The following is a 25306-nucleotide window of genomic DNA, read 5'->3' on the forward strand; positions in this document are numbered from 1 at the left end:
GTATGTCAAAGCAGTATGCCAAAAATACCAGGATGTCCTACTACATCCGGTCACATTTTACAGTATGCAAGCCAGCATGCTTTTCTGGCTTTTCTGACCCACAATCCTCTGCGCAGTGGATATATGAGCAAAAAGGTCAAAGTTCAAGGCGGGATGCTATGAGGAAGTAGTATGTCCTGATTGTATGCATACTGCATGCAACGGTACGTACTTTGTAAGGGCAGCTGCAGTACGTACTAAAAGAAAAAAGAAAAAATATGCAATTTGTAACGTAGCCTAAGTCATATGCTGCCTTCAAATGGGGTTGTGTTTACCGTGTTCACGAGAAGAGTACATATGAACGCCCCCCTCTTGTGGTATTCACGACCTCGTAAATGAAAAGTTTCTGAAAGCTCAGAGTTTACGAATTGTGACGTGTTCGTTGACATTGTCAGAAATGGTGGAGGCCTTCGAAGTTAATTTTTAAAGTTAATATATTGTAATTTTAGTCGTATATTGTAATTCTTGGTAATTTTATAATATGACAGATATTCTCAACAGCCTCATCTTTTTCCTCTGTCATTATGCCTTTGCATTTCCTGCATTATGTTACCCGCTTGCTAGCTTGTTAAATTGTTATCGTCTGTGGCTTCTAGACGCCGACTGTAACGTTAATATTGTCGTTGCTTAGCAGCGACTTCCCATGTTGTAAACACAAGCTCACGAGTTTCATCTGAAGGCACCAGTAGTCTGATTCATGACCTCAGTATTTCTAAAATCCTGACTATATGGCCCTGATTAAAAGAACGTCGTAAACACTGAGAGGATGACTTTTATGTAGGATTTTTTTGCAATATAAAAAAGTATATTGCCAGTAAAATATATAAAGCAGATGAGAGGAAATTTTTACTTGTGTTTAGAAATAAATGTGTCATCAGACATTTTTGAGTTCATCTTTGACCTTTAAAGGTCCCATATTATACTAATTTTCAGGTTCATACTTGATTTTATGTTTCTACTAGAACATGTTTACATGCTGTAATGTTAAAAAAAAACTTTATTTTCCTCATACTGTCGGCCTGAATATGCCTGCATTTACCCTCTGTCTTAAACGCTCCATTTTAGTGCATTTTGACGGAATGGCGACGGAATTGCAACAGAATTGCGTTGCTAGGCAACAGCTTGGATCCATGTGTACTTCCTGTCATGACATTCCCTGATGACATTCACATACACTGCAACCAGTAATAAACTGGGACACATTTAGAATGTTTACGTTTAAAATTGTGTAAAGGATCTAAATATTGTAAATTTGTGACATCACAAATGGACAGAAATCCTGACGGCTTGTTTCAAATGCAGAGTTTCTGAATACGGGCTGTGTGTATCTCCCTGTGGATTGAGTGTTTTGATACTTTCACAGTAAAAAGAAAAACCTGAAAATCTCACTTTTTTATAATATGGGACCTTTAATAAAAAATAACAAGAACACATTTGGATATTACCAAACTATGATAAGTTCTATAATTCTACTGCAACTAGAGTTTTTTGTGGCCAGCGGATGTACTCCCCAACTGTCTTTGTTCACGTTGACTGGTGAAAGTATGTCAGTGGGTTACATTGACACCAGTGCAGAGCTGCAGGGAGGGAGGAGCCGATGAACTGGGTCACATGGTTGCACACTGGACTCGGATAACAGTCTCTGCAAAAAACCCCAGTCCTTCACACCGCCGAGCTGCACCTCTCTCTATACCGCAGAACTACTATCATTGAATGGAACACGGCAGATTTCTACATTTAACTCAATTACACTGAAACGAGTTGTGTTTTGCTTGTTTTAGTAGATTTAAGCTAGTATTACCGTCGACGACGAAAAAACTGCGCTTATATTTTGAAAACTTGCTGCTTCGGTTTTTAATGTGAGATTTTCTCAGTGATTATTATCGCTTCTTGTCTGTCACTGACACCCAAATCGTGGTTTTGTTTTTGTGTTGTTAATTTAAATGCTGTAGCTTAACAGGCAGTTTGCTAAACCAGTTATCCATCAGCGACTCTTCAGTTGCTGAACACAAACAGAAACACGGCTTCAGCACTGAGGTAGCACAGGAGGAGGAAAACCCCCAAAACTCAGAGGACATGGAGTCAACCAAAGCTGGTGAGTGTGCTTTAAATACACTTTAGTAATAGTAGCTGCAGCAGCTTGTTGCAGTGGGCTTTAATTGTGCTGCTGTTATGTTTATTACTAGCATGATATCTTTATATCCTGATAAAACCCTTTAAACTGTGTGCTGGTGTGTTAGTATTAACCTGTGTTACTGGGTGCCAGTGGGTCTGTTGTTATTGCCCCAGTAGTAGATGACTGCAGCAGTCAGTCAGTCTGTCTCACATGGACTCGTCCGTCTAGCCATGTGCCCGTGTGTTTACGCTCCACGTGCGTCGACGCTCATTGGTCGAGAGGCGCCGTGACGTCAACATTGCATAATTGGTGGCGTCAGGATGGTGTGGGGTCTCGCCACGGGTACACGTGAGACTGCTCACAGCAGCGCGCGGTGACCCAGTTTTCCCGGGGAAAAACATGCCAGCTCCACGTGGGGGCGGTTAGAAGTTGGAAAAAAAAAGCTAGATTGCTGTGGTGCATTCAGGGCCCATGGGACACAATGCGCTTTGTGTATTGTACAGTGTTATTCAGGGGCTTTGGCTGGAAAATATTTCTAGAAATGACAACTGAGTTTTCATTATGATTTTGACATTATTTATTCAGTGAATTTTGATTGATAATATAAATAGTTTGTGTTACATTCCCTTTGAAAAACAAAATAATATTTTTTTTTGTGTAGATTTTTTTTTCTTATAAACCCAAATGACATGATAATTTTTCCAACATATTTGGTTTAAAAATATTTCTAGAAATGACACACAATTTAGTTTTTATGCGATAATATATTATGCGAACACTATGTGTCGTCGATTTATTCAGTGAATTTAGAATAATAGTATAAATATTTGGTGTTACATTCCCTTTGCTTATAAAACCAAATGACAGGACACAACTGACATAATGTGATTTAACTAGACCTACAAGTTGAAAGATTAACATTTCCCATGGGGCCTGAATGCAGCAATTCTTCTTGGCTGAAAAATATTTCTAGAAATGACACCCAACTCAGTTTTTATGTGATAATATATTATGTGAACTGTTACCATTGTTTATAATAATAGAATTGTTTGTGTTACATTCCTTTTGAAAAACTAAAATGAATGTTTTTTTTTCTGTTTTTTTTGCTTACAAACCCAAATGACAGGACACAATTGACATAATCTCTCCAAAATATGTGGTTTAACTAGACCTGCGGGTTTCCAATTGAATTCTTTTCTGGATGCAGTTTTCCAGCTTTGTCAAATCTGTATCAAATAAATCAAACAGACAATAAGATGTATTGCAAGTTAATCCTCCGTACAAAATCTTATATTGTTATATTTGTCACTTTAATTTGGCATTATAGTACTATGCCATTATATACCAAGCAGGAGTAATAACTGTTACATGTTGAGGATTGTTGAGCTTCAATATCTTTGCATTTTGAAATACACTTTGATGTGATTCATTTTGACAAAGGTTTTATTCTGAAAACTATTTTATGTCCTGTTTTTTCAAATGCTCCATATTATCTAACACACAGACATATAATGATAGGTATTTATTGATGGTCAGTATTTAGGAATGTGATTTGGCATGTTGTGATGTAGCCTGTATATACAGTACGTGGATGGCTGCAGGGGACATGCCAGACTACCTACCTCACACCCTTGTGAGGCTGACATTATGTAATGGCTGTTACCTAATCACTGAGAATGGCAGGGGGGAGAAATCAGGCCAGCCTATGTTGAGGGAGAAAACCTTCTCAGTGACAGCAGCAGGCCGTCTGCTCAGCTCCTACTGGCTGAGGAAGCTGTTGTCGTAGCAGTGTGATCGGCCCTCTCAACGTGAATCTCCCCGGTAGCTGGTGATAAAGCTACAGTTACATTTCATCAGAGGGAAAGGAAACCGCAGGGAGCTGGCATGAGCAGTGACAGCCACAATGACAGATCTGACAATGAATAAAGCGCCACCTACAGAAACTTGAATATAATCAACAGAAAATTAAAGGATTAAGATGTCACAGCATTTGGTGATTATTAGGTCATTTGGCACCAAATATTGGGTATTTTAACCGAGAATACACATCTGTTTGGGTTGCATCTTATTACCATAGTAGAAAAGATAAAGTGGAATTAAAGGATATTAAAGCTGCAACGATTAATCGATTAGTTGTCAACCATTAAATTAATCGCCAACTATTTTAATATTCGGTTTGAGTATTTTTTAAAGAACGAGTCATAATTCTCTGATTCCAGCTTCTTTAATGTGAATTTCCTTAAATAATTACTCAAACTGATAAATCGATTATCGAAATTGTTGGTGATTAATTTAATAGTTGGCAATTAATCGATTAATTGTTACAGCTTATTACTCAAACAGGAGGAAATAGTGTATTTGTTGGGGACTATTTTCTGCAGCGGATTAATACACATTTGTGCATTTATTGAGTATTTGTGGCAACAGGACGGTGTGTGGGATTGAGTCAAAACAAACTACAGTGTGTGTGTGTTCATGGTGATGAACGAACATGTCAGCCAGTGCAGCAGTGTGGCTGAACTGGTGTGTTTTTAATAGTTTTTGGACAACAATGGAGCTCTATGGCACAGAGGAAGTAGATATATCACACAATACTTGTGAGTAGATTCCCTGTGGTCATGGCCCATTTTCTCTCTCTTCTCCACCAGGAGGTGTAATAGCCTACATCAGCTCGTCCAGCTTTGGCTCTGGCTCTAGCCCGGAGTCGTGCCACAGCGACTCCTCCAACGGCAGCTACCAGTCGTCCTCCCCGCCCCACGGCTCCTCGCCCAGCCGCCACCAGCCGGGTCAGCGGGCTGACCCCTCGCTCCCCACCGGCAGCCAAAACCTTCCAGGGACTAAGAAAAGCGGACGCGCCTCCTCCACTGCAAAATGTGGCATCACGAGTAAGATTTTATTCTTAAATACTTCACTTTACACTTATAATAAATAATGTAAAATATTAGTTAAGGCGTTTACAAAGTCACTAGTGTGTTCCTTTTTCCAGGTGAACTATAAGAATGTTTTTGTATCAATCAGAAATCAACGGCCTGGTGCTGCTGTGTAAGGTGTGCGGCGACGTGGCCTCTGGTTTCCACTACGGCGTCCACGCCTGTGAGGGTTGTAAGGTGAGGGTGGCTCGCTAAAACAACACCCCCACCCACACACACACACACACACACACATGACCCTGAATCAGAATCATTTGGATGTTGCCGCAGTGACTTTCGGCTGAAACTGAAGTGGGTCACTGCAGGCGTCGCCATCTGCACAGCTCCGACCAGAGACTCACTGAAACTAGTTCACTCTCCCCGTATTTATATCAGCGGCCCCTCATACCTCACGTTGCTGTGTGGCCTAGTTAACTGTGGGGAGCAGTGCATAGCGACAAACACACCACAAAGGAGGAACACACACACACACACACACACACACACACACACACACACACACACATTTTAGACTCGTATGCATGGAATGCAAATGAGCCTTATTGGATATGAGCATGCTAACCTAGAAACAGAGCGCAATGCGCCATACTTTGAAAACCACGCCCACTAGAGTGGAAAACAATCGGCGCCCCAATAGGCGACCAAGGGTTATAACGCTAGAAATGCTGAAACACCTGTATCTAGCTAAAAACATAATTTTCAGCATGTCAATGGATCATTTTAGCACCCTTTGTCTACCAAGGGTGCAGTTGATAAGGCACTGGCAAACATAATGCTGCATAGCTTTCTGATTTATCCACATTCCACTACAACACAAGTATCATACTGTCAAAAATGCTCTAGCTCAACTTACAGAAATATAGTTGGCATAAAACTGACATTTGGACATAATACTGCACACATCGGCATATTTAAAGCTGGGGCCAACATCCAAGAACTAGCAGCGACGAAGGCCGCCTGTTGCGTCGCCTAAAGTCGCCTTTGTCTTGGCCAAAAAGTTGCACTCAAACACACCGCAAAGACTACAGCCGACGGCCAGTAGATGAGATGAAGAAAAATGAGAAGAGCCTTCTGTGTTTTGCTTTCCTTAAAATGTGTCAATCTAATTTCGACCTGTCCAGGCCCAGTTCCTCTCTCCCCGTGTCCTCACAGTGTTGCTGTTTGTCTTTGTGGACCCACAGGGCTTCTTCAGGAGGAGCATCCAGCAGAACATCCAGTATAAGAAGTGCCTTAAGAATGAGAGCTGCCCCATCATGAGGATCAACCGGAACCGCTGCCAGCAGTGCCGCTTCAAGAAATGCCTGATGGTCGGGATGTCCAGAGACTGTGAGTATCTGTGGTGATCACTGTCAGTCCTAGCAGGGTGAAAGAATACTTGATGGCAATGAGCCAATGAGTTTTAAAAAAATATATTATTGGATTATTTCACAATTGTCAGAATTCATTTTTTTTAATATTTAATTTCATTAGGGGCCGTGTCCGCCATTATTTTTTAATACGTTTTATGCCATGGTAAAAACGCCAGCAGTATGACAAGATGCTGATCATCTTTTTGCTTTGGTGGACGCTAGCCTTTACTGTCTAACTAGTAGAAACTGTCTAACTGTAGAACTGTAAAAAATAAAGGTGCGTCCTTCTAAAGTGATTCTCTCTTCACTGTTCAGCTGTGCGCTTTGGCCGAATCCCCAAGCGTGAGAAACAGCGCATGCTGCTGGAGATGCAGAGTGCCATGAACAACATGATGAACAACAGTCAGCTGCACAGCCAGCTCCAAAGCAGCCAGACGCTACCTATCGGCAAACCTCTGCCGGCCAGTGCCACGGAACCTACCTCAGAGGATGCCGACCCCGCCCCCTCCAGCTCCACATCCTCCTCATCGCGCTCCAGCCAATCAGACTCAGGCTCTGACCCCGAACCCACCATGGCCATGGACACCAGCCCCAGCTCGGCCTCGCCCGGCACATCGGACAGCGGGGAGGAGGAGGTGATCGGCTCCGTCACCAGGGCCCACCAGGAGACCTTCATGTACAACCAGGAGCGGAGCAGCCTGATGGCCGAGGCCCCGCCCAGCCATCAGGCGGGCCCCCCAAACACTGGCTCAGCCAAAAACATCCCCAACCTCCGGACAGAGGAGTGCCAGGACACCTGGAACCACCACAATAACCACCACAATAACCTGGTCACCATGGCAGCACAGGAGCCCCCCACCTCCAGCATGGGCCCCCAGGTTCAGGAGGTCACCACCAACAACCACTGCCCCTTCAGGCTGTCCAGGAGGGCCGCCACCAGCCACTGCCCAGCCTACACACATGGAGCTTTCGGAGCTTCGTCCTCAGAGGGCCCCGCCCACGGAGCCTACAACGGGCCCCTTTGGAGAGGAGGCAACCGAATGCATCTGGTAAGATAACAAAGAGTAGGAAAATCAGCTGCTGTCTTTATTGTTGAGATCTGTAAAAACACCATCACAGCGGTGCAGCCTCCTAAAGATGAACTTAAATCTGCCCTCAGGTTTGTCCGATGAACACCTCTCCTCACGTGGACCCTCACAAGTCCGGCCACGAGGTGTGGGAGGAGTTTTCCCACAGCTTCACCCCCGCCGTCAGGGAGGTGGTGGAGTTCGCCAAGAAGATCCCCGGCTTCAGAGACCTGTCCCAGCACGACCAGGTCAGCCTGCTGAAGGCTGGCACTTTTGAGGTAAAAGCGATGTGCCACACAAGTATATTTTAGTTTTCATAGAAGGCCGACGTCGTGGAGTCAGAACAGATGTACCCAGGACTGACGGAGCTGTGTTTTTTTGTTCTGCAGGTGTTGGTGGTTCGCTTCGCTTCCCTCTTCGACATGAAGGACCGCACCGTCACCTTTCTGGGTGGGAAGAAGTACAGCGTGGACACTCTGAGGGCCATGGGGGCCGGGGACCTCCTCAACTCCATGTTTGACTTCAGTGAGAAGCTCATCAACCTGGGCCTCAGCGAGCAGGAGATGAGCCTCTTCACCGCCGTGGTTCTGGTCTCTGCAGGTGGGTTTGATTTGCTAAAGCACAATCACAGCAAGCACAATACAATGCACACATATATATATATATATACAGTATATACTGTACATACAGTATATAATATATATACACACTTAATTGCTCATTTAGTTGGCAGTATGTTAGTATGCGATTTCGAACACAGTCAGGGTGATGTCAACCTTTTTAATCTTACTCTGAATCAGGGTTATTATAGTAAACTAAAATGAAATAAGCAGTGAAAATATTTTTAGTAAAGTGAAATTAAATAAAAACTATATCTTTTAAGAAAAACTAAACTGAAAAGATATTGCCTGGTTAAAAAATAAAATAAAACTAATGTAAATTAATTTCAGTTTTAGTTTTTTAGCTAAAATCACTGCCGAAAAAAGGAGACGGCATGAATTTGCAACTCTCGTGACGTTGAACCACATAAATTTAATGGACTTGCCGCTCCAGGAGATGGCGCTACATCCATTTCTACCCAGTTCTCTACCCATATATTTTGTATGTATATGTAGCTACACACTTCTCAGACATTATACCTGGCCCTTACAAAAACAAAAACAAACTAAAACTACTGTAAAACCAAAACTAAATATATAAAAACTAAACCTTTCTGAGAAACTAAAACTAGCAAACATACTCTAAAAAAATAAACTGAAATGAAATCGAAAAAGTCAAAACTAAAATAAAATAAAAACTAATTGAAAATTCAAAACTATTATAACCCTGCTCTGAATAATAATAATTCCCAAAATGTCAAATTATTAAAAAAAAAAAGAGAAAAAAAAGTATAATAATACTTGTTTTTTCATATGTGAATAATGATGATAAATTGATGTATCATTGTGACCCAAACTTATTTTTAACTCCTATCCTCAAAATGTATGTCATAACACCGCTACTGTCCGTTCTTCCCAGATCGCTCCGGCATCGAGAATGTGAACTCGGTGGAGGCCCTGCAGGAGACTCTGATCCGCGCCTTGCGAAGCCTCATCACCAAGAACCACCCCAACGAGTCGGCCATCTTCACCAAGCTGCTGCTCAAACTGCCCGACCTGCGCTCGCTCAACAACATGCACTCGGAGGAGCTGCTGGCCTTCAAGGTCCATTCCTGAAGATTCCTCTCGTATACTTGACGCCCCGACACACAAACTGTAACGGCCCCGTGACCGGACCTGAAGGGCCACACGGACCAGCCAGCGCCGCCCCACTCAACCACACCTGCACCTCCACACTTCTCCCATGAGAAACTTTGAGCTTCAGTTTAGAAATAGAACTAAAGCTCAAACCTGACATTTAAAGGGGGGGAAGAAAGACCATAAGATGTTCTTGTACTGTACTGTAGGGCGTAAAAAGCCTGTGTGATGGTAATGCATACATACAGACACACTGATTGATGTATATGTTTCTTGTGTTTGTGTGTAGCATACTGTATGTTTGCAACTGTACAAACATTAGAAGCACTTTTCTGTATAGTGTAGACTGATATTTTTTGCATTCATAGTGCAATATGTGACTGCTTTATTGATTTTAGCTGTATAGTGAGGAGTCAAGAAACTTGTGTATGCTTTCGGTGGCAAACGTTCATTTGAATAGGTGCTGTGCTCATGTGATAAGGGGGAAGTTGTAGAGCTTGAAAAGAAAAAAAAAGCCCGGACACTGAAAGACTGACGAGTTAGTATTCTCTTTAAAAATAAAAGAAACAAAAAAAAAAAAGCAGAGGACAATGAGAGGAATGTGGGACGTAAAGCTGCTACGAGTCCCAGAGAAATCCGTTTTAATCTGACTGAATTATGGAAGCAAAAGAAAGCGTCGTCTTGCAGTTGTTGCTATGCTGTGTTTTTTTGTCTGTTGCGGGTCATTTTTCTGAATTATTTGGGCATTGTAACAAATCAAATGTATGGGTGTCACTCTGCTGCTTGCTGATTTCTACTCATGGATGTGTAGAAATTCATATTTTCCATTCTCTCTCTCACTTTTTTTTTTCTTGAAGAAAAAAAAAAAAAAAAAAATTCTGAGATCTCAGTGTCTGTATGTGTCCCAGGTCTTGTTGACTTCCTGCCAAGCAGTCGGAGTCAGACATGTGATGTTGCTGTCGGACACACTGGGTGCCGGAGAAAAAAACGTCTTGCAGCTCCCACTTGCTTGAATGAACATTTCTGTTTTACAAAACTGTACAGACTTTTAGCTGAGTGTTGTTAAACTGAATAGGTAGGACTATTCCGCTTAAAATATGATTGTAATGTCACTGATTGTAATTTAAAAGAAAATAAGCTGAGTCGAGGTGACAGCTGAGTTGCTGATGTTCAGATATTTTGCCATCTTTTTCGTTCCTCGTCGATGAATCCAGAGTGTCTGGCCTTTTAATATCCAGAGCTTCTGTCATTGTGTTAACATTGCTGACATGTGGTTCTGTTCTCCTCTGTGAAAGGATTGCAGTATGCGTAGATTTCTATATAAATATATACATACTATCATACATACATAACTGTATAGATGAATATATCTATATAAATAAATTTTATAAATGCAGTTCATGCTGTGAAGTGTTTTTTTTTTTTATTTGTCTGGTTGTCATTTAGTCAAGCAGAATCAATTAACTATTTGATGTTTAAATTTAAAGTGTCAGCAGGCAGCATATTTTTGGCATCTTTGGTCAAGAATTCCATAATATAATAATTTAGCATGTTGTAATTCAAGTGTTCTGAGAGATAACTACATTCCTGCTCCTCCTCATGGCTCTGTTTTCAGGCTTTAGAAAATCTAGTCCGTGACGGGAGACTTTGACCAATCAGAGAGCGACCAATGAGAGAGCGTTCCTATTGGCTGTGCTCCGGTCATGTGACCGGAACTTGGAGGTTCTTCACCAGATCTCAACATGGCTGTCGTGCCAAACTTTTTCATTTTACAGCTAAACCGTGCACTACAAGTTGATTACGAAAACATTTGAGGAAAGAAATAGGCATTAACGTAACATAAAATTGATTCATATTTGATCGTCGCGGCCTAGTTTGACCGTTCGCTTTAAATGGGCATGGGAGTGTCCATAAAATATCCATCTATCTATCCATCTATCTATCCATTTATCTATCAATCTATTGTGGCGTTACCTATGCTAATACCTGCCCTTATATAGTGTTTAGGAGGCATTACCGGTCGGTCACATGCCTCTAATTGACGATCAAGTGGGATTCATCATTCAACACACCTGGGTAGGAGCAGATTTGGATGGTTAAGAATGTTTAGTGTATCTGGAGTTGACTTCTCTTATTTTTTCTTATCTTAACAGAAAATGAAGAGAATATTTCTGCGTGAGGCCCAGTGAGAGGATCGTGCAGCCTTGGCTAAGGTATGTGTGGTTTGATGGTTTGATGGTCTGGAAATTTAATTTCGTACAATCCTCATAACTGTATAGATTTCCTGCTACAATAGCAAAACTAAATAGCTAAATAACTGTAAATAACTATAGCTGTGATGGAAAGTTCAGGTACGATGAAAAAAAAAAATGATGTGCAGAGAATGCGGTTAATCTAAACTTGTGAGGAGTCAAAGCTCAACAGTGTAACTGTGGTAGTGTCACTATCCATCAGCAGATGGCAACAAGGCTGCTTCCTCTCTCAGTGTCCACTCACTGTCACTCCCTGCAGCCTGGGACTCATACACCATCTGCAGCCTGCTCGTGTTCGCTCTGCAAACCACATTAAAGAGAATTTTGGTTCTTAGTAAGCAATACATACTACACAGTGTCAATAAAGGCTTCAAATTAATATTTAAGTTTATAATTCTGGCCTTTAACGCATTATTGATCCTTTATCTGCATTAACCTCTATTGACCACAGGATAGAAATACTAAAAGAGTGCACCTGTACAAACTACGTGTATACTCATATACTACTTCAGTTCATCCTTGTGCTCTCATATATACACAACTCCAGGGTCAGCAGGAGATGTCAATAGTCAAATTTGTACAAACATTTGGTAGAAGACCAGGATGTGTGAAGATATTATTATTTAAAGCTCCCATATTAAACTTTCCACAAATTGCAAACTATACATACTCGAATGTCTAATGAAGACAATATTCAGATTTGATCTAATGTGTCATTAAGAAAGTCATAATAAAGTAAGTAATAAAAATGTCATCAAAGGGTGGTGAAACAGTCATAGTATTGTATGCCATAAATAAGTCATAAAAAAGTGATCGTGAAGTATGTCATAAAAAAATCCATTAAAAAGTCCTTGTACACCATGTCATAATAAATTCATAATATAGTATTTCATTAAAAAAAATCATAAAAAGTCAAAGTATAGTATGTCATGAAAAAGTCATTAAAAAGTAATACTACAGTGTATCATTAAAAAGTCATAGGATAGTACGCCATGAAAAAATCACAGTATATGAAAAATAGTGTACTTTTTTGTACTTAAGTATACTATGACTACACTATAACTTTTTTGGCATAGTATAGTATGTCGAAAAAAGTGCTTAGAAAATAATACTATAGTATGTCAAAAAAAGTCATAGTATAGTATGTCAAAAAAAGTGATAAGAAAGTCATAGTATAGTATGTCATTCAAAAGTCATTAAAAACCTTTTATTGTTTAGTCATAGTATACTATGTTTAAAAAAAAATTGAATATAATGTATCCTGAAAAAAATCATAAAAGTCATATATAGTTCATCATAAAAATAATAATATAGTATTTCATAAAACATTTCATAATTGATTTCAAAAAGTCATAGTAGAGACTGGGGGGTCAGTCGTGGTAAATCCACCAGGTCACCAGGGGGAGCTAGTGTAATCTGTAGGGGGAGGGAGATGTTTGACCGGAAATGAGCAGGTGAGGACATCCGGTCAAGAAAAGGCCAATAAAAGCAATAAATTAAGTGGAGATGATTAGTCAGACGAATTAACAAAAGCCTGTCTAAATAAAAACGTTTTCAGCTGCTTCATAAAAATGTCACAGGACTCTAGGGCGATAGGGAGCAACAGCTTGAAAGACATGGTCACCTCCGGTGTTATACTGGGTTCAGGGGACTGACAGAAGTTTTTGGTCAGAAGACCTAAGACCCGATTAGGTGTATAAGGCAGGAGGTCAGTGATATACTGGGGTGTTTGACTATGCAAGGCTCTGAAGGTTAGCACCAGTATTTTAAAATGGATACGAAATTTGATTGATAGCCAGTGCAGAGTATAAAATAGGGATGATATGGGATCTTCTGTTGTGTCTAGTTAAAAGCCGAGCAGCTGCATTTTGGACGGTTTGAAGGCGGTTCAAGGAAGTTTGATTTAGACAGGTAAAAAGGGTGTTACAATAATCTAAACAAGAAGAAATAAAAGTATGAATAATCATCTCCATCTCAGCCTTGGTCAGCCTTGGTGCGGCTGACACAGCCGGATGGGAAGTTTACTGCCCAAAGTTTAAAAAAAAAAGTTCTGGTCACTAAAAACTGAAGAATCATGCAAATTTCATAGAAAACAGGCTTTTTTTCAGGGTTTAAGAAATTGGTTAATTTACAGCTTTCCTGCCGCCATGGACGAAAATTATTTTTCTCTTCGGAAGGTTCCTAACTGAGTGAAATGACCCAGAAGTATCTCAGTAGCAGCCATGATAAGAGCTGTTTGAATTCTCCAAATGCTAAGGAAAGGAGCTTCAATGCTTCCTTTCTTATCTCCTTTAGCATAGGATACACTGACTGGACCATCCTTTATCAAAGTAAAGGAGAGAATAACATCCCATAATTCCTTGGGGCCGCAACATTTAAAGTGACGCGGCATTCGGCCGTTCATGAAAACAAGCGATATGCCTGTCTTGTATAGATTTAACAATTATTTTCATAGTTATATACTTATTGGGATTCATGTTGATAAATATGAGTGGACAGTGATAATCATTTCATTTCACTTTATTACTATTTATTTATTTTGAGAATGTAACATGGGTAAAAAAACAAAAGAAGAATAACAAATATTTGTTATTCTTGTTTAAAAAAATGAGCAGTAAACATATAGCAAACTGTCAACAAACGAATAATCAGTAAATATTACAGGTCCAAAAAAGAGTAGGAAGGCCTTCTCCATAACTCAATTAACTCAATATTTATCATATAAACTTCTGAACTGGTGGCCGATATTCCTTTTTTTATTTCAATTCCAACCTTGGTAATGAAGAAGTATTTTTCACCGGGTTGTCCACGTTTAAGAGAAAATAATCCTTTATTATATGTTGATGGTAAAGTGTGACGGCAGCAGGTAGGAGGGACCTATCTCTCCGAGTGAAGCAGCCTGTCACTGAAGGAGCTGTTTATATAGCCTGCATGAATCAACATGGTAAGAACGCACGGGGGAAAACTGTGCTTTTTTTTGTAGTCCATCTCCGGAACATTGTAGTTTCACTACACGGCTTTCCTTGACCTTGTGACATTTTGCATCGAGGTTAATGAAGTGGTTAGGACGTAAGTTTGACTTTTATTCTTGTACTCTTCATTATAGATGACGGTCTTGACCTGCTCTATATGAAAAGTGTCTCGAGATAACTTCTATAATGATTTGTTATATAAAAATAAATTAAATTGAAAATGTTCGACTGCAGGCCACAATTTTTTTTATTTATTTATTTTTTTTTATATATAACTTTTGGCAGTTTACTGATGACCTTTGTACCTTTTTAAGGTTATTCACTGGACATGAACTACTTAAATTTCAATAAAAACTGGAACAGGGGGGATGTTCTAAAACTACTGACCGGTACTATACATGTACACACAATAGAGAGTATCAGTCACATACTACTGGTGGTGCATGTAACACAGATTGAAAACCTCTGACCTAAAGGAATAACAACATATGCTTTCCAGAATCACGGTGACTAACAGGCTTTTATTTCAGGTCTTGATGACATCCTGCAGGTCGTCTCTGCTGCTGTGAACATAGAAGAAGAATCTCCCGTCGCTGTGTCAAGATCCCAAGTGGAGGCAGGCATCGATACAGGGGCACTAGGAAAGGAGTTCCTCGCAGGTACACATATTTGAAATATGACTTAAAGTGTTAATCTTGAAGATTTTAATTTAAATAAATGTCTGTTAAGTCACTATCGCCAAATGAAGTAACACGATGGTGACTGAGCCTGTGACCTTCTGATGAAAGTCTCGCAATATTTATATAACTGCAGTATTATGAACTGGGTGTCTGTGGTGACATTGCTGCAAAATTACAGTTTTTCTCCATTGTATACACACACAAAAAATGAATTATGCACACAATTCTGAACACTTGAAGCTCATGTACATAGATGTAGATTTCTCCTTTCTATTTCTATGTTCATGCATCAACAAAAAGACTCCAGACTGCTAAACTCTGAGCACAAAGTGGCAATCCTTAAGATTTCAGTCCTGGTTGAATTTCTATTTAAGTGGAAACAATTGAATTGTGCTGTGAGTTGCGCAGTCTTTGGTTGCGTCTGAAAATTCCACACTAACATGCTATTTAGTACACTCAAACAATGTCCGAAACCTTAGTATGAAACCAATAGTACGTGAATAGCATACTATTTCCTGTGAAATATTACAGTATACAACGCTGGACACTACGGCAGCATAAATATCCCAGAATGCAATGCGGTAGTGACAACAACGTTCATAACGGACGTTGACGGACAGCTCTGTAACATCAATAACTCTTCAATTTAACTGTAAGTATAATATTCCTCTTTGCTAGGCGTGATATGTTTTTTTAAAATTAATTCAGACTCTGATTCTCACAAATCATCGTTCTGATCACATCAGGTTGGTGCGGGTTACCATGGTTACTTGTCTTCAACCAGCAAGGAGGCATTCAGGAAGTGACGTGGTAAATTACAGTTTAGTGCGTCCGTAAAGACACACACTGTTGATTATTCACACAAAAAGTACGTTGAACGATCATACACACATTTGATATGTAGTGCATATTTCATTTTTTTTCTTTTTGTTGATATATGAGCACAGAAATAGAATAGAAAAAAATCTATTTCTAATGTACACGAGCTTCAAGTTTTCAGAATTGTGTGCATAGTTCTATTTTTTTGTGTGTATATAATGGTGAAAAACGGGAATGTCACCACAAACCCATTTCATAATACTGCAAATTTATAAATACTGCATTACTTTCATCAGTGGGTCACAGGCTCAATCACCATTGTGTTACCTCATTCAGTGATAGTGGCTCAACAGACATTTATTTAAATGAAAATGTTCAAGATTGCCACTTAAAATTACATAAAAAAATAATTTGCAATAGAAGTGAAAGTAGTTGTACATGAATGGAGTGATTCTTCGTGTTAGCAGAGGCTTTTTGAGGGTGACCAGACTGCAAAATGTCCTAAATATTCCATGTTGGGTCTTGATCAAGCAAACTTCAGGCCCATAAGTCTGAGCCCTCTAAGAAGATTTTGTTTACACGTTACCATGGCAATGATTTGTATGCTCAGTAGGCTAAATGCTTTGCTAAATATATAGAGGCTTTTGATCTTTACACAATATTTTCTAGTTTTCAGGACATGACTATGTTGTTATTCATTTATTGTTTCTTTCAGGAGTGCTAGTGACATTTGGGCTGCAAATCTGGCTCAAGGTGGACCACCACCCTGCTGCCTCAGACCCCGGTGCGATGGGGAGATACAGCACATTTCCAAAGATGATGTCTGCGATGCTTCGTATACATCACTCATCTCCTAGGTAAGAGATTTTACTGCTGTAATATGTTTGGCATCACATCTTTGTAAAGGCCCCAGACACACCAACCCGACATCAGAGAACTAGCGGCGATGAAGGCTGCCTGTTGCGTCGCCTCACGTCGCCTTTGTCTTGGCCAACAAGTTGCATTCGAACACACCGCAAAGACTACAGCCGACGGCAAGTTAGCACGTACGTTCTGAGCCTGTGTGAGAGGAAATAACTCTGTACACCAGCAGGTCGCGGTAGTCTGTATTAGTCATTCAAAAAGGGAAACCAGAAGACTGCGAATAGACAAGCCGTTGTCATGATACGTACATGAAACAAAGTGGCGTCTGCTGACCATTTTCACACCACTCTCACTCACCATATTCCAGATGGCCTAGTCGTTCTGTGTGATCAGATGAGATGAAAAAGAGCCCCATCTGTGTTTTTTCTCTTGACTTTACTCATTGGCTTGCTTTCCTCACTCCCGTTTCTCTTCTCATGTGCTGATTCGTTTAAGCTGAACCGCCAATCAGAGTGATTCCTCTCACCGATGAGCTCTGCCGCCGATTCAACATGCTGAATCGTCCCAAACCTGGCCAACGGTACCGTTGGCTTGGTGTGTCAGGGCTTTAATGCAGAATTCACAGCTTGGTCTCAGGGAATTTTGCTTTAATTTCATTCAAGACAGGGATAGTCCATGGGTTTACTTTTTTAACCCCCCTTTGTCATGGAATACAGTGGAAGTTAGATAGTCAACATTTTTGTTTTTGCATTTTGTGTAGAAAAGTAGCTTTGAAATGTGCCTTGACTAACATTTGTATTAATTTCTTGTTAAATCTATAGATAAAAAGGTCCCTGGCACATACGTTTTAAACGCCACAATTTAAATTGGTCCAGATTAAACTAAATATTAACTATTACTTTATTTGCTGGATATGGGATTCTGGAATTGGCCAAGAAGGTCAAAGAAAAGTCAGAAACATTTGGACTGTGGATGGGAACTCAATAGTGACATACTGTACTGTGTGTATTGTCAGCAATATTCTGATTCAATACATATCATATTTCAGAAGTCACTGTTCAACAATTCAATGAGCTGTGATGCTTTAAACATCAATATTTTGAAAATGCGCTTGCATTTCAATATGCTCTAGGAAAGACAAAGATAAAACTGAGTCAATGATTCTGAGAATCAATACAGATAGGACTGGGCAATTTATCACTATTACATTAATATTTTGATATCAGACTAGATATTGGCTGTGATTTTGGATATCTTAATATTGTGATATAGATATAGTGATTAGTGTTGTCTTTTCCTGGCTTTAAATGCTGTACTACAGTAAAGGAAATCCATTTTCTGAACGTAGCCGACTGTTCTAGCAGATCTGTTTTTGCGTCCACCTCCTTGGTCATCATATCCACATATCCGAGAAATTGTTCGCTATGATTGTTTTTACACTCTGCCGATACTTGTCATGGATTTCTGTTACCATTCAGGTTTTGATTTTATACTTTTAACTTAATACAGATTTTTTTTCTTCTTCTATATTTTAGTTCTGTTGTTGTTCATGCCATACTTCGGCTGCTGATCTAATGAGCCAAACATCTGCCATCCACTCCTGCGGTCGAGGTGAAGGTGAGTTAATGTACCGATACCACTTTTAACTGCTAATAGTGATTCCAAGTCCTAAACTTAAAATAGCAGCTAATCTCAAGTACCAATCATGTCGTTTAATTTGACTTTATACCGTAGCATAGACTGAGAGCATGGACAATAATAATGAAGACATTACTTCAAGTTAAGACATCAGACAGCTTTATTTGTGTCAGAAATGAATTGACATTGGCAAAAAATATCTGGTTACAGTGTTGACATCTGTGCATCACTGATAGATGGGTACGTTTATGTGACTTGGGTCCTTAAAAGTATAGATGTAATCTGTAGAGCATTGAACACTGGTATGGGTGTTTTGAAGTGGTACTTATCCATAGTCAGTGTATTACCTACAGTAGATGACGGTCAGCACGCCCCCAGTTTGGAGAAACAGACAGGAGTTACTGCACAGAACCAAAGCAGCAGGACGCAGCAGCAAAACGTATTTTAGCCACCTAAAAGAAAAAATCAATATCAGTTTAAGTGTACCCTATATTTAGAATATTTCCACCGGTTTACCTTGATGTCAGACAGCCCTTTCCGACAGAGAACTGAAGCCGTTATATTAATCTATGCTCTCTGCAAAGTCACCAGACGCCATTTGAAAAAAAACACCCAGTAATTTTACCTCGCAGAACACGGGAGATCGGTTAGTTTGTTTGTGTGACTTTGGTGAATCCGAACCAACACATAGTCGTACAATAACACAAAAACTAACCAATTGAGGCAGCTGTAGACCAGCAACCCCCCCCCTGTTCATGAGGTAAAATTACTGCTTTTTGCCAACGGAGTCTGGTTGCTTTGATGAGAGCAGGGGCTAATTTATTGATTTGGGGTCCAGGCAAACGTTGTCTAACTTTACTTTTCACTCGCTTTAACTGGGAATGTTGATATTGGCAGCGGTAGAAGAGGTAGGCTACTCAAAACCTTTTTTTCTGAAGTAAATCTATTAATATCAGACAGTAAAATTCTTGCATTCAAATGTTTACTTAAAAAGAAGAGTGAATGAGAGGCATTATCCACACAATGTACTTACATTTACTTAATTCTAATATGATGCTGGATGGTTTAATGAATAATAATGCATCATATTTTAATTGTTATATTTTGCGAGTCAAATCTGAACCTGCAGGGTAACCAGTAACATTTCTCTCTCTCGCTAATGGTAAAGTCTGCTCTTGGGCCAAAGCATAGATAACAGCTTCAGTTCCCTGTCGGTAACATAGACTGTATATCTGTGTGACAGCAAAGTAAACCAGTGAACATATTTTAAATATAGTGTACAATTAAACTGATATTGATTTTTTGAGGTGGGTCTTTCTTTTAGGCGGCTAAAATATGTTTTTCTGTTGCCCCTGTCCACAGCAGTACATTGCTTTGGTTCTGTGCAGTAACTCCTGTCTGTTTCTCCAAACAGGGGGCGTGCCGACCGTCATCTACTGTAGGTAATACACCGACTATGGATAAGTACCTCATACAACCATACTTCAAAACACTATCTCTTTAACATCATCTTTCAAGAATGTGCACAGTGGGAAAATTAAGCCTTTTATTTGTACATCCAGAATTACAGTTTAATCATCTAGGCAACAAGCTGACTCAGTAGTCTTATCAGAGTTGAAGTACTTAGTTAGCATTTGTTGAATGACCTGCACCATCATTACAACAGTCAGATCCTTCCTTAACTATAAGGTGTGTAAAGGTTATCCAAATGGGCCAGTTTGTCTAAGAGGTAAAAATAATATTGTTGCTTACATGACAACCAAACTAAGGGATTTATGTTGCATGTTAGTAACCCATTTTGATATGGATAAAGTCAATGCTACCTTGTTTCTCTCACCAGGCTGATGCTGACTGTTTTAGCGGTGTGCCATCCCGAGTTCAGTGAGAAAGGCTGGTGGAAGTGGGCATTATGAACCGTCTACAGGACTTCTTGCAGGTGCTGGAAGTATGTAATTGTTCATATTCGTCAGTCTTACACATCTCAAATAGTATTTACACTTTCTTTTTTTGGCCGGGTTTCCAAATTCTACCCCTGTGCTAGTACAGGTAAAACAATGTCCAGTCTTTCATGTTTATGATTGTTTGCTTTATTTTGTCTCTGAAAAGGTGAACTTCCCAGAGGAGGGTGACGACCCTGAGGCCTGTACCCATGGTATCTTCTCATTGGCTGGCTTCACTAACCCCAACAACTGTGATCACACTAAGCTTTTATATGATGGTGGTTATCATCTTGGTAAGTCATGTATGTGCATACATATGTATATACATGTGTATAATATACATGTATATAATACATGTATATTATACACATAATATACATGTATATAATACATGTATGCACATACATGTTTATTATATACATGTATATAATATACATGTAATACACATGTATATTACACGTATATTTTATACGTGTATTATACATATATATTATACACGTGTATACACGTACATTATATATATACATACGTGTATACACGTGTATATATATATTATATATATATACGTGTATGTATAATATACGTGTATAATAATATACACGTGTATAATAATATAATATACACGTGTATATTATTTATATATATATATATATATACATGTATATGATATACATGTATATATATATATACACATATATTATAATTTATACACGTGTATATTATGTTATATACATGTATGTTATATACATGTATGTTATATACATGTATATGTATTAGGTTAGTGAAGCTAGATAAAGAGAAGATACCCTGGGTATGTTGAAGTCGCTTCGTAGTACAGGCCTCTGGTCTCCTCTCCTCCAGTGTGGCTCACAGGACAGGGCTGCATTTCCATCCTGCCAGAAGAGACATTTCAGTTCAATCACACCTGTCACATACAGTACAGTTCATAAAGTTGCTACATGTAGTAATACTAATATTGACCCAGGACTACAGTTAGTTTTTAGCAGTCAATATGAACAAGACACTGCCGTTACACAATGTTAACAATTTTTTCTGACTTTCTCTCCTTTGGAATGTAACCAAAGTATACATCAATGTTAGCAAATACATTGAAGATAATGTTTCAAACATTTGCTCCATTAAAAATGTAAAAAGATGTTGTTGCTGTGTTCTTTCTCTCCTCCCTGTCAGCTTGACAGAATGTATTTGGGGGTGTCCAATAAAAAACAAAAAAAAGGGTAGAAGCAAAATACAAAGAGCCTATACATGAATCCAGAGTAGTACCAGAAGTAAATAAGTCGGCATTACTGCGGTGGCAGCTTCCGCCGCCTATGTTAACCCGGGTTAAGTTAACACTGCTTAGCTTACGACGTTAGTGGGCTAATGACACTGTCTAGGGGCTGCGGTGGTCCCACCATTGACTCAATTAACTGTGGTGTTATTGTGAAATATAACATTAGTTGCTCCAACTAGGGCAACCTAATGACCACAAGGTAAACATCATTCGGTCGGCATCACAAACTGAACACAAACAAAGTCTCTGCTAACCGTCTTAACTGGTGACTCTCAGCCGAATGCATCGTGGTGGTTGCTCGTAGTGATGGCAGCTGTGTCTGCGTAAAAGTAGGGCTGCACTGTGTACACGCACTTCTTACGCACAACAAACAGGGAGAATAACTAATGATAATGAATATTGTTGTCTTAGAGATGGGCTGAGGAGCTCAGACATCCGGAGGGAGCTCAGAGTAGAGCCGCTGAGGTGGTTTGGGCATCTGATCAGGATCCTGGACGCCTCCCTTTGGAGGTTTTCCAGGCACGTCCAACTGGTTAAGAGGCCCCGGGGTAGACCCAGACACACACTGGAGAGATTACATAGCTCGTCTAGCCTGGAAACGCCTTGGGGTCCCCCAGGAAGAGCTGGAAAACGTTGCTGAGAGGGACGTCTGGAACACCCTGCTTAGCCTGCTGCCCCCGCGACACGGCACCGGATAAGCGGAAAGAAAATGGATGGATAATGAATGTTGATTATGAATAATTAATAATGTTGTGAGATTATTCCTTATTTCATGGGCTATTTATAGGATTTATACATTATTACTACATACTTATATATATATATATACATATATATATAAAAATGCAGCATTTGAATACTAATTTGGAGGTGAATTACCATGGTAACAGTCGAAGCACTCGGGTCATCCCTACGTAAAAGCCTTAAATTTAGCTTTAATCCATTTTAAATACATACTGTCTCTATTATCTACGCAGACCATTTACGTAGGTTACCACGAGCAACCACGGACGCTTTTGGCTTGAAGTCCCCAGTTAACACGGTTAGTAGAGTCACCACAACTTGTCACCGCAGTAACGACGGCGCCGCTAGATGGCAGAACACAAAACGGTCGCTGGATTCTTCTATATAGTCAGAGTCTAGAAATATTAATGGCATTTTTGAAGTTTGCATTAGTTTTTTTGTGACTGGTGGAGTATATAATACATGGGGCCCTAGACTGGACTTGTGCATGACAACACAAAATGAATTATCAAAAGCTCTTTAAATTGAGTCCTCTGATTGGCCCAGACGTGACGCAGGTGCAAAGCGAGTCTCACATATCTGTTGTCAAACAAAACTTTATGAATGAGGGAGGAGATCATCGTTGAGTTTCAATGTCCTCCTCGGCCTGGCACGGTAACATCTGGGGCGGCCCTGAGCTCTCTCAATCAATATCCTCGATTTGGATTCCCTAAAACCAAGAGAAGATATTATATTGTATTGTATCAGTATGTAGATTGAGAAAATCATATTCAGAGGAAGGACAACAATATCACTGCCATTATTACTCAACTGCCACATTTTCCTCAGATGTCTCTGGCTCTCTGACGGGACGCTGCAGCATCCTGAGCTCACACAGCTGCTTCAGGGAGAAGAGATGAAGATTATCCAAGATGTTGAGGATCCATCTTCCTCCAGACTGTGTGATGCGTCACAATAAACGTGTGTCCAAACGTCCCTCCATAGATGTTTGATTCATACAAAAGTTCTCCATGGGTCAATCAAACCATCAAATTATAGAGAAAAAATAAATTAATATAGGTCTAGCCCATATCACGATAGTAATGATTTAGAAAAATATATACAAGACACTTTTATATTGTTTTGACGACATGTACCGTCACTGCCCAGCCTAAATAAATTGTCAAAATGAAGGGTACACCAACAATAATGAGCTAATTAGGTAATTATTATTATTGCAAAAGGAATACCTCACCTCTGGTTGTGCACGCTCTTTCCACTTATAAAGCTTCCACATCCGGTGCCTCTCACAACATCATCCAGGCGATGACGACATTTTGAACTCCCAGGTCACCGCTTAACTCTGCAACACATCAGATTTTTAAATTAGTATCCATACAAGAGAATCCACAGAAAACTTTATGCAAACACTGGATCATTCCCTCACACGGGAGGTTCATGAAAACTAAATGCAGCATTGAATAAATCTTGACTATTCCATGTCTAATAAATGGCTGACAAAATACTTTGTATTGCTTCAACTTATTACTTGTTCCAGTCATAAATAAATAATTAATTAAAATAAATTGTGAAAGTGTATAAGGGTTTAGAACATTATGATGGAAGCATATCATTTCCATTCCCATGCTCTAGTATGTCTCATAAGTTGTTGTAGCAGTTTTTGGGTTGATACCATTTGTTGAACAGATTTGGTGCTAAATCTAACTATTTTTCACCCATCGAGAATTGATAAAAATTATCAACAATCCCTCCAAAATATCACATTAAGACACTAAGACCTTGAGGAACACCACAGTAAAAGCCATGCTGTGATTTGGTATCAAAAAATTCTTCATTTGGAGATTTCTGCAAGAATTGCATTTTTCCGCAATTGGATAGTGAGCACTTCTATTCAGGAAACTGCTCAGAAACCCCCTTTATTGCCAATTTACCTAGGAAAGCCATCCATTTATGGAGGACGGAACACTGGATAAATTAATAAACATGTCATTAAATGCAGCAAAAGTTAATATTGAAAATAAATGTTGCCATTAATTAATTAATAAAATGTGACAAATTGATATTTCTGTTTTAATTTGCTTCTTAATTTATTTTCCTGTTTAATTTTCCCTTTTATTTATGTATTTATTATATAATTTTTTTATTTCTTTATTTTTTGCATTTTTTATATATTTATTTATTTTGCATAACTAAATGCATACAATTAAAAACAAATAAATAAATACATAAATAAAAAATAAATGTAAATAAATAATACAAAACAAAATTTAATATATAAATAAATAAAAGGGAACATTAAACGGAAGAGAAAAAAAATAAGGGAATTAATTTGCGATAACAATGGACAATCATGCCGATTAAATATCTTAAATCGATTGACAGCCCTAATCTTTATAAATCCTCTAACTTTCAAACACTTAAACAAGATATTTAGACAATTACCTAATTTATTAACATTGACCATAATTGTACTGTAGCACTGACCTCGACTCTCTTCTGTGAACTTGTTGATGTTGTGGACCACCTGGTTGAGGTTGTTCAGAGTCATCTGCTTCAGGTACTTTGGTTAACTCTGGAACTCGCTCTCTGACACCACAGACAGACTCACAGCTCTGGAGGAGAGAGAGAGAGACATGTTACAATTAAAATCAAATCTTGCTTTTAAAAACCAGACTCGGTCAAAACCGAGTATATGGCCGGACCGTATATGGTCAGTATGTGAATTTGTGGCTTAATTGTTACACAAATAGTCAGTGGTCATGTCTATAATGTTTTGTAAACATTTTTTTCCACTTCTATCTTAATGTTTGATTGAAAGACAACTTATAATGAAGCAAATGACATTCAGTAATAGTAAAGGGAAACA

At 39.2% G+C, this 25306-nt stretch overlaps 1 protein-coding gene and 2 long non-coding RNA genes across 4 annotated transcripts; 2 read left to right on the plus strand and 1 right to left on the minus strand.

The window, feature by feature from the left end:
• Positions 1–1491: 1491 nt before the first annotated feature.
• On the minus strand, positions 1492–2396 carry LOC119503228. Its single transcript, XR_005210281.1, has 2 exons — positions 2287–2396; positions 1492–1681 (listed from the first exon to the last, which is right to left on the minus strand). It is a non-coding gene; the product is annotated as an uncharacterized LOC119503228 (long non-coding RNA).
• nr1d2b (nuclear receptor subfamily 1, group D, member 2b) lies at positions 1679–10633 on the plus strand. The gene is made up of 8 exons (XM_037794879.1): positions 1679–2134; positions 4804–5040; positions 5174–5262; positions 6267–6411; positions 6750–7483; positions 7594–7779; positions 7891–8101; positions 9020–10633. The coding sequence occupies exons 1-8, from the start codon at positions 2116–2118 to the stop codon at positions 9214–9216; spliced, it is 1818 nt and encodes a 605-aa protein (XP_037650807.1). The 5' UTR covers positions 1679–2115; the 3' UTR covers positions 9217–10633.
• A 4146-nt stretch (positions 10634–14779) lies between these two features.
• On the plus strand, positions 14780–23942 carry LOC119503227. Of its 2 annotated transcripts, none has more exons than XR_005210280.1 (5): positions 14780–15120; positions 18360–18441; positions 20303–20407; positions 20569–20695; positions 23269–23942. It is a non-coding gene; the product is annotated as an uncharacterized LOC119503227 (long non-coding RNA). The 2 variants fall into 2 exon arrangements; XR_005210279.1 differs by lacking the exon at positions 14780–15120 and adding an exon at positions 15745–15793.
• The last annotated feature ends 1364 nt before the right edge of the window (positions 23943–25306 follow it).

The sequence above is a fragment of the Sebastes umbrosus genome, chromosome 15 (genome assembly GCF_015220745.1).
Source record: "Sebastes umbrosus isolate fSebUmb1 chromosome 15, fSebUmb1.pri, whole genome shotgun sequence".
NCBI classification, from domain to species: Eukaryota; Metazoa; Chordata; class Actinopteri; order Perciformes; family Sebastidae; genus Sebastes; species Sebastes umbrosus.